The sequence below is a fragment of the Andrographis paniculata genome, unplaced genomic scaffold (assembly GCF_009805555.1).
Source record: "Andrographis paniculata isolate CXL003 unplaced genomic scaffold, ASM980555v1 Contig46END, whole genome shotgun sequence".
Taxonomy (NCBI): Eukaryota; Viridiplantae; Streptophyta; class Magnoliopsida; order Lamiales; family Acanthaceae; genus Andrographis; species Andrographis paniculata.
In genome coordinates this window covers 4,055,545-4,065,874 of record NW_026137580.1, presented here as the reverse complement: position 1 = coordinate 4,065,874, position 10,330 = coordinate 4,055,545, and the positions used below count along the sequence as shown (strand labels likewise).

General features: G+C 31.8%; 1 protein-coding gene across 1 annotated transcript; it reads right to left on the bottom strand.

The window, feature by feature from the left end:
* Nucleotides 1-5,125: 5,125 nt before the first annotated feature.
* Nucleotides 5,126-5,810, bottom strand: LOC127252490 (uncharacterized). Its single transcript, XM_051276682.1, has one exon. The coding sequence runs from the start codon at nt 5,808-5,810 to the stop codon at nt 5,139-5,141; it is 672 nt and encodes a 223-aa protein (XP_051132639.1). The 3' UTR covers nt 5,126-5,138.
* Nucleotides 5,811-10,330: the final 4,520 nt, after the last annotated feature.

The following is a 10,330-nucleotide window of genomic DNA, read 5'->3' as shown; positions in this document are numbered from 1 at the left end:
ATAGTTCTGATGCAAGAACGTTGTAGCACAAATAACTTCTCGATTGCTTTAAAATCAGGTTTGATTTCATCATTCCTCTAACTTCCCCTTTTTCTTTGGACACTAAAATCCTCACCTTTTGATAGTTTGTGTTGCGCAGCTTTCCAATGCATGGCAACGGTCTTGGTGGATATTTTAAACCTCTCGGCAGCTTCAAGAAATATGCCTTTAATCGGCTCTCCGAATGGATCGCACATTCCCAAAATAAATTCGACAAGTCTATAGTGCTCATTTGTTGTATGGTGTTTATTTGCCATTTTTTCAGTTTAGTAGTCGTGGATGAAAATAAATAAATAAGGGTGTATAAATAGAAATGAATGGTGTATTATAGCTGTGATTTTTGTTTTGTTTTTGGGGGAAAAATTGGTAAGAAGTTTTTGGGGGTAATTGGGTTGAATTAGGAGTGATCATGTTGGTGTTTTGGAGGGAACACGTTTAGTAGGAGAATGAAAAGTTTTGCACTGAAATTTATTTTTTATTTTAAATTTAAATTAGGAAGAATGGTTGTATTATGTGGTTAATTATAATTTTTTTAATTATCTTTAATTTAGGTGGTGAATTAGAAAAAAAAAATTATATTCTGAAAAAATTTCATTAAATTTATGTATTTTTTATCGTATTTATTTTTATTCTATGTAATGAATTGTACATGCATTATTAATTATGGATTTAACCTACTACATATATTTCTTAATTACATCCCATCTAAAATCTTGTACCCAGTTAAAGTGGACAAATTAGTTGGGATGGAATGAGTAATTTTTTGTTCTCTTTTGACTCGACTACGAATTAAAAGAAGAAAATAGTGAAAGGAAGTAGTGGCTTAACCATATGCGGAAAACAATTGTTGGAGACACAAAGTGGGCAGAATGAGGTTTTTTTGTGAGAAGTTTGAGAAGAAAAGAGCAACACAGTTTACCTCCTGCAACTATCATAAAGCCATTGGACAATTTCCACATGCTATTTTCAAAGGCGTGTTGCCTTCTTGATCAACCACATTTGCAGACAACAAATTAAAATATAGATCAGGAATATGGCGCACACCTTTTAGTGTAAGTGTGCAGTCAATATCAATCTTTACACGAATGTCACCTAGCCCAACAATGCTTGTTGAACTCTAGTTACCCATCTTAACACTACCAAAATCACCGGCCCTATAGTTCAGAAGTATTCCCTTCTACGAACACAATGGTATGATGCATTGTATCTACAAATCATTTTGATTTTGAACTATCAACATGATGACATTCACTAGTTGCACAAATCATCATCATCACTCTTAGAAGCAGTTGTTACTGTATTTTTATCATCTTCATTTTTCGGTGAGTCATTCTTCTTTCTTTGTTCTCTTTTCAGACGAAAAAATACTTTTTGATATAATCAGGCTTCTAAACTAATGGCATGTAATCACATTTTTGTTGTCACTGGATTCAGACATGTTTCTTAATCAAAGAAGCTTTATTACGAGCAGTCTTCAGCTTATAAAAACCTAATTTCTTCCACAAATCATGTAGGTCAAGACTCTTGTGAAACATAATTAAAAATACTGACATCAACTTATTGTTTGATGGTACCCAAATCCTTTATATTCAACTTTACCCATTCTCTCTCCAATTTACGTTATTTAGATGATTTAACCACACTACCATTAGATTGGTGATAGTTTCAATTGAATCATAGGTTTTCAAATAAATATAATTATTTGAGGCAATTTTATCATCAAATTTCCATTGCTCGACCCATAATGTGACAAATTAAACTCAGTCTATGATACCAAGTTGTAGAGTTTGAATGAGGTTTCTATGATACTCACAATGCCACACAATCAAGATGATCAACCAATTCAACAATCCAAATAGTCACACAATCAAATCATCAACTGAAAAGAAGCAATATTGACATAAAAATATTCACAACTAATAGAAAATATATTCCAAATTCCATACATGATTCATATGTGAAAAACTCTTTTGATGTGAATGATAAAAACCATAGGACCTTATAAGGAGTCCACCATTTACTTTTCTTATTGATAAATTGAGGAAAAATGAACCTAAATATGTCTTTAAAGGATTTACAATCCATAACAGTTGATGGCCTATAGAAACAAATACATTAACATCTTTTTTTTTTTTTTGTGTGTGTTATATTAAGAACTTGAATTGATGAGAATTCAATGACAAAAGCAGTATTCGGACATTATTTGAGTGAAAAAAAATCTCAATTTTTGTCACAGATTTTTAGGAATGCTTGGAGGAGATTGATAACACCAGAATCGATAAAGCCGAAATTGTTCACGGAAATATGCTACAAGTTTTTTAGTCTAGGACAACAGAAAAATAGGTAAAACAAGAACAATAATGCATTTTTAAATAAGTACAGAGGTGGACTTTGGTGCATTGATCTCGTAAAAAATAAATTAGTGAGGTTATAAACATCAATATTTAAAGTATTCAAAAGAGTTTTATTTTCATAGTTACAATTAAATAACTTGATATAAATTGTTTAAATAATATTAACATATTTTTTAAATATGAAGTACAATTGAGTAGACCTCCATCGACAATCGAGCTTCACGAGCATTGTTAGAAAAAGAAGGATGTGACATATCCTTTTACGAAATTAGCTGAAGTAGCAATAAATTATTATAAATCTCAAGCTACATATAAAATTTAGTTTTGACCATGCATTATATGAGAAATTCTCTTAGAAAGCTTTTAGAACTATACACTAGTCGTATTAGTTACAAAATCATGAGTTTGATAGCGCTTGAAAAATGTTACAATGATTCTAATACATCTATGCACTAATTAATGTCTAAAGATTATGATACTTAAATTACACTCACAATGAAAAATGATCTTATTAAATCCTACGAGGCTACAAAAAAAATGGTGCATCGCAGGACTAGGCTCCCAAGGGAGCACTGCTGAATTATTTTACGAAGATTCAATTCGCTAGTTGTCTATAGCACTCTATAGGCTCGCACTTGCCCTTATGTGGCAAACATGAAAACTCAACAAGAAATATTAAGACAAATGGAAACTGCTCTTGAAGGTAGAAAAAAATATTGATTGTAGTAATATTTAAGTTGTTAAGTCATTAGAATGTTATGTTTTATATCTTGTTATATATTGTGGTTGTTAGGCAAAAAATTTTAATTGTGTATATAAGCATGATGCCATTTTTATGTATGATAAGTCATAGTGTTATGTTTGATGTATAAAAACCTTCAAGGTTGATATTTGTTGTATTACTTTGACGATGTGACATATTTATCAAGTTGTTGTTGTCTAAGGTGATATTTGTTGTGTTACTTTGACAAAGTTTATATTATAGATGCAACGGAGCATTAAGATGATTTTACATGCATTTGTGACGGAGAGAGTTGTTAGTCGGGGCCCTCCCCAAGGATCATTTAACTGTCCGGGTTATCAATGAGAATAATGATGACGACAAAGTAGACTCTAATAAAACTATACATCTTTCTAAGACTAATAAATTTTCGCAAGTAATTAATATGAATGTTGAAATAGTCTGTGCGTAATGAACTGTTGGCATTTATAAAATAGATTGGTTTAATTAAATAGTATCAGATGTTGCCCTTATTTTTGTATCAAAGGACAATTTTTTGTATAGTGTTTAGTTGACTAAGTAGTTTTACAATGTACGGACGCATGGATTTTGATGTATTATGTTGAACTATTTTTAAGATGAACGACAAATATGATACTGATTTTAATGTGTACCTGATACTGTTTTTTGAATGCTCATATTTAAAGTGCATTTTGTTGTAATATTGTAGAATTATTTTGTAATAATATTTAAGAAAATTAAAATTGAAATTTAATAAATATGAAATATAATTTTTATTTTTTTTCTTTATTGAAATTTTATTATAATCCAATTTATTATTATATATTAATTAAAAGTATTAGTTAGACTCCAAATTTTTGAGGCTATGTAACTCTTCTTGGAAATTCTAAAACTATTTGAAACAGTTTCTAAAAATTATGTGGGCATTTGAAATAGGTTAATTTTGAAAAGCTGAAACTAATTAAAATTTTTGCCGGCGCTATTACTAATGAAGTTTTAGATTAAAATTCAAAAATTTTGAGACTATAATAGTCTTGAAAATTCCAAGACTAGTGAAAGTCTTCTTCCGATACTTTATAAAATAATTTTGAAAATTTTGACACTAGTTAAAGTCTTCTTTCCACGTTAAAAGGAAGTTGGTTTGGAAGTAGTCAAATTTCGAACCAATTTTTCGAGATCAAATTGTAAAATTCTAATAGTGAAATTTATATTATATTGAAAACTTATAGTATTCTAAGGTCTATGATTTGTATTAGTTATATTATTATGAAAAATATAATATTATATTTTCTTAAAAAATAAAAGTCGGGTATCATTTGAGTTTTAGGTATGAAATTTCGTGATCCCGACCTGATTTTTTCATTGGGTACTCTTAATCCGAAAAATTTGTACATATTTCTTTGAGAAATTAAAAAAACACAAATCCAATTAAATAGAATCCTATGGATTGGAATGTCCACCCCTAGTTTCGATAACAAATTAAATTAAAGCAAGGGATATGTTATTGTTCTGGTTTTGAATCCATTAATCAAACAGACAGACATGAACATGTATATAATAGTTTTGGCTTTATTGTTTGCATAGGGTAAATACATACAGTATTATTATTTATATACCTTTAACTACTTTTAAAGGACTGTCAGTCATTTGGATATATAATTAATTAATTAAATAATTTGGAACGACCCTACTAACTAACTGAGAGTGTCATGACTTGTATTGGTTTTCAGCAATGGACAAAAGAGAGAGGACGTTGAACGACGACATGAGCAGGCAAGGCAGCATATTACTTATTTAGTTAATGAGAAACACTAACTGAAATATATCAATAGGTAGGCAAGCACGTAGCGACATGATCAAGCCAAGATTTATCAGATGAGATGAAAGAGCATCTCCCTACGTATCATGGATGTGGTAGAAACCCTAACCCTAGCTAATTCAATTCCCAGACGACAGTTAAAGACATCATCATATATCTATATATGGAAAATGAAAATGATGAGTTAGAGATCGTAGGGCCCGTTGGGATCGAGTTGCTTGCAGATATTCAAATAGGTGAGGTAGAGTACCCGATTCTTGGCCCCTGTGCGGTGGTTTTTGGTGTGCTTGCAGAAGTACTTGAGCTGCTCCAGCGTGCAGCACCCGATCATCTGCCCCAGGAACAAGAAGAGCCAGTTTATGGACCTCTTCTTCGGGGAAATCACCGGCTTCAGCGAGTTCTCCTGCTCGCAGTATCCACACCGAGGGAGCACCGGACACTGCCATTCCTTGGGAGCTCTGTGACACATCTCCGCCTTGTGCTGCCGGAAATACCCCGCCACCTCCTCGAACTTCTCCTGCAAATCCAACTCCATCTCCAACTGCCGCTCGCACCGCCGGCACTGGACCGTACCGCGGATCACGGTTATCTCCTTCGAGACCAGGTAAGCCAGGCTGTGGACCGTCGCCCGACGGTTCGTCGCCCACTCGTACGGCGGGATGATGTTCGGCTCCTTCTCCTCGCCGGCGCTCCGTGCTGATCGCCGCCGCGCGACGACGGGAGGAGGCGGTGGAGAGTAACGGAAGGGGGAGAGAGAGAGGGTGAGCATATGGTTATGATCCCGATCGACGGTCGGGATGAAACAGCCGGCGGCGGCGATGGGTAAATCTGAGCCGTTGAAATTGCCCGGCTCCATTATCAAGCACAAATTAAAAAGCACGCGGACAGACAGTAGGAGCAAGAGAGAATGAAAGTTTGTTACAGTATCAGTACGTCGAGGAGGAACTGCACAATATATATATTCATATTCTGTACGAGTCGACTGACCGTCTTTGCCAGAAATATGCACACACTTATGGCCAATGGGATTCCGCCACCTGTCGACTCGAATTTATTCCCCCCCTCTCTGTATTGTTTGTTTTCTATGGGGCGCTATCTACTTATAGATACTCTCTCTTTCCCACAAATTTGTCCTTATTTTCGTCTGTTTAACATAATTTATTCATTTTTTTTTGAAATATAATTATACACTTTAATCTCATTTTAAATTTTATAATTTTTTTAATCTTAATTAAACTATTTAGTTATCTTAATCTTAATTCACAATTATTTTTATTATACAATAATTATTTTTACTAATACACTTCTTAATTATTTACTAATCACACTTTACCTAAATTCTCGTATCTAGGCCCATAATACATGGGACGGAGGGAGTAATATATTATTATTATTATTATTATTATTATTATTATTATTATTATTATTTATAATAAAGTGTGATTGTTGTCTATCGGAAATTAAAAGTAATACTTCATCGATCCCACATAATTTGTCCCTATTTTTTATTTTCGTCAGTCCCACATAACTTGTCCTTTTTTTTTGAAAATATAATTATATACTTTAATCGCATTTTAAATTTTAAATTTTATAATTTTTTTTAATTTTAATTAAACTATTAACTTATCTTAATCTTAATCTATAATTATTTTTACTAAATAATAATTATTTTTACTAATACACTTCTTAATTATTTACTAATTATACTTTATTTAAATTCTCGTGTCTACCGTAATACAACTATATTACATGAGACGATGGGAGTATATAGATTAGTGTATTTGGTTTCATTTTATCAATAATTATATTCTACAGCACTATCATATATTACCAGTACTATTAAACTTTTAGATTTGCCAAATTTATGAGCAATCTTTGTTAACAAATGAAGGGTCGCTCGCTTCTTTAAGATTTATCACTCAAACGATCAATTTTTTGAAATTCAAATTCAAATAAACATGCTTCAAACCTTCTCGAAAAAGATTATTATTATTATTATTTTTTTTAATATGCAATTCAGATCGTTATCAATAAAAATATACTGATTATTATAAAATATTGAATAAAAATAAAATTTCAATAAAAAATTAAAAGCAAATTACACAAACCAAACAAACCCATATACTTCGAATTTTTCTGGTTTTATCTATATATACAAATTTTACAATCTAGGGTGCGTTTGAGAATTAGCTAGTTTTTAGTTGTTACCTGATTCAATTAACTGTTAGGATCAATTAGCGGTTTGTATTAAAATGTTTGGTAAAATAACTGTTTGACATTAGCTGTTTATACATAAAATTATTATTAAAGATATTGATATGCTATTTTTAAAAATATTTAATTTTGTTCATTTTGGTTTGAAATTTATGAGAATTTTTGTTATTAATTATTGAAAATTATAAAATTATTATAAAATATTTTTTTTATTATTTAAATCTGAAAAATTATTTTTACTAAAAAATAATAATTTTTTATTAAAATTATGTAAAATATAAAATAATAAATTTTTCGTATATATTTTTATTATGTTAATTATTTTTTTAATATATATAAATAAATTAACAACCTTAGTTTTTTCTATTTGATTTAGTTTTAAAATTTTATATATTTTACAAATAAAAATTAATAATAGTAATTATTTTAAATTTACAAAAATAAAAATATAATTTAATAAATTAAATAAATTAAAAATAATTAATAAATATTGCTATAAAAATATATTTATATGTATAAAATAAATAATTAAATTTTAAGGATAAATAAGGAATAATCAAAATTAAAATGAAAAGACATACGAACTTTTCAGAAATTAGCTTTTTTATCCAAAAAGCTTTTTCAAACAGCTAATTTACCAAATAGCTAGATTAACTTTTTAACTGGTCAAACAACTAAAAAATTATTCAATAAGCTAAAAAACTCTTCTAAAAGTTATTTCTCAAACATCTTCCTAATGAAAATTCTAAAGAAGATATGCGTTTGGATGTATATAGGAAATATTTTTGTATTTTGAGTTACTTTTAAAATATTATTTTAAAATTAAATAAAAAAAATGCTTTTAATGTATTATTTTAAATAAATAATATATTTTTAAAATAATATTTTAAATAAAAAGTATATATTAATATAATATTTTGTAATGAATATTTATATTTAGAGAAAAAACATTTGAAACACAACTCAATAGAATATTGGTATATTATTATCTAAATTTGGTCATAATACAATACAATCCCAGTGGTAGTCAATCTCTCTCTCGTTTATGGCTTTGCTTCCACAAGAACCGCGACAAACACTCCATGCAAATAATAAATAGCTAAGGTGAATCCGATCAAAATAAATAAATAAATAGCTAAAGTGAGAGTGGGTTACTTTGGTGCAATGCAATTCATATATAAATAATAAAATACCTAATCTAATCTTCACAAAACAGTTGTTTTCTTTTAAAAAATGTCGATTCCTACTCAAAGTACCCAATTATTGTATAATTCTTGATCTTGATAGGAACCGTCACTTGTTTGTTCACATTCAACTCTCCGCAATTGCTAACCCACTGCAATTTGAATGGTTTGGGGTGGAGTGTTGTTAGCAAATTTAATTTTCGAACAACAAGTTCACTTCCAATATTTGTGCAGCTCCCACGATCAATAATGAGGCTACACACTTTGCCTCCAATTATGCAACGAGTTTGAAAGAGGTTTTTTTGTTGTTCCTCATCAAAGGTCCTTGACATAGTGCTTAAGGCTCGTAAGGTAACCAAACTCAAACCAACACCGGAGTCAGAATCATCATCCGTGTTATTTTCCTCATGTGCTCTTTGATCAACCCCCTCCTCATTCTCAGATTCCGTCTCGTATTCCCCAAACTTGCTAAGGATCATCGTTTTCTTGTTTGGGTATTGACTTGCAATGTGGCCTCGACCTTGACACTTGAAGCAAATGATATCTCGATTCCTCGGCTTCTCCGGATCAGCTCAAACATATTTTTTCCTTGGCGTGTCATCCTTGATAACATCTTTTCCTTTACCGAACCCTTGAGCCACTTGGGATTTGTCATCCTTCTTGGTATAAGTTGGTGTGAAGGGTTTCGTACCAAATGTTTGTTGTTTGCCCTTACGCTTCAATTTCTTCTCAATTGTAATAGCACGTTCCACCAATTCATCAATATCATCAAAACGATACAATCTCACTTTGTCGGCAATGTCTCGATTCAGCCCAGTCAAGATCCTCACTACCGTGGCTTCTTGACTCTCTCGAGCATCAGCCCGCGTTAAAGTCACCTCCAAATCCTTGTAGAACTCATCGACTGTCCTATTTCCTTGCTTCATCGATTGCAGTCGAACATGAAATTCTTGCATATACGAACTCGTCACAAATTTAGCTCGCATGACACGTGTCAACTCCTCCCATATTTTAATCACCGGTGCTCCACCTTGCCTCCAATTGAGGCAAATATTGTCCCACCAATGAATAGCATAATCTTTGAACTCGGAGACCGCAACTCGGACTTTTTGTGGACCATCCAAATCTTGACAATCGAAGATCAGCTCAATCTTCCGCTCCCAATCAAGATATACTTCTGAATCATATTTCCCGTAGAAGGCTGGGATTTGGAATTTTATAGAGCGAATTGGATTATTGGCATCCCTCCTATGTGCCCTTCGTCGTGCTCGAAAGGGAACATTGTCCTCTACTTCTCCATCATACTCAGTCATATCGCGATCATCTTCTAGAGGATCACGAACTCATTCATGCCTTGAAGTATTCCCACGATGTCGTCGTCCTAAAGGTGGAATGCCATTGTGCGGGAGTGGAGGGACTGCATTCCCTTCTACTTTTGATGTTTCCAATTTATTTATTCGGGCATGGAGTCTCTCAACCTCATGTCGAAGTACCCATTGTACTTCCACCATCATATTCTTCACGAACATTTTTGGGTCAAAGCTTGATATGGATGTCATATCATGTTCCTCGTCACTTTTCTCACCTGCCATAGAAAATATATAGTGGAAATATATATATACATGGTTAGATAAATGATTTCCTCACCCTCTTATGTATACCCATGTAATGTACCTCTCCGTTTTACACACGCACTCAAATTTCACGGTCCTTGGTAAGCCCCTCGAGTTATAGCCAACTAAACCTCACGGAATATAACCAATATAAATTGACGCGTATACCCCAAGAAGCCAAATTCAGCAATAGCAACGAACCAACAATGAAAGCACAACCGCAAGAAAAACCTATATCCACAAATAAAAAAGTGCATACAATACTCAAAATCACAATATATTTCAAAGAGGGTTTTTTTTTTTTTTTTGCAGTATTTTTTTTTTATTTTTTCTGCAGTATTTTTGCAGTATTTTGTCCAACAATG

Bases quoted from the DNA above. Each gene is read 5' to 3' on its own strand.
- LOC127252490 (XM_051276682.1), bottom strand. From the start codon at position 5,810: ATGGAGCCGGGCAATTTCAACGGCTCAGATTTACCCATCGCCGCCGCC.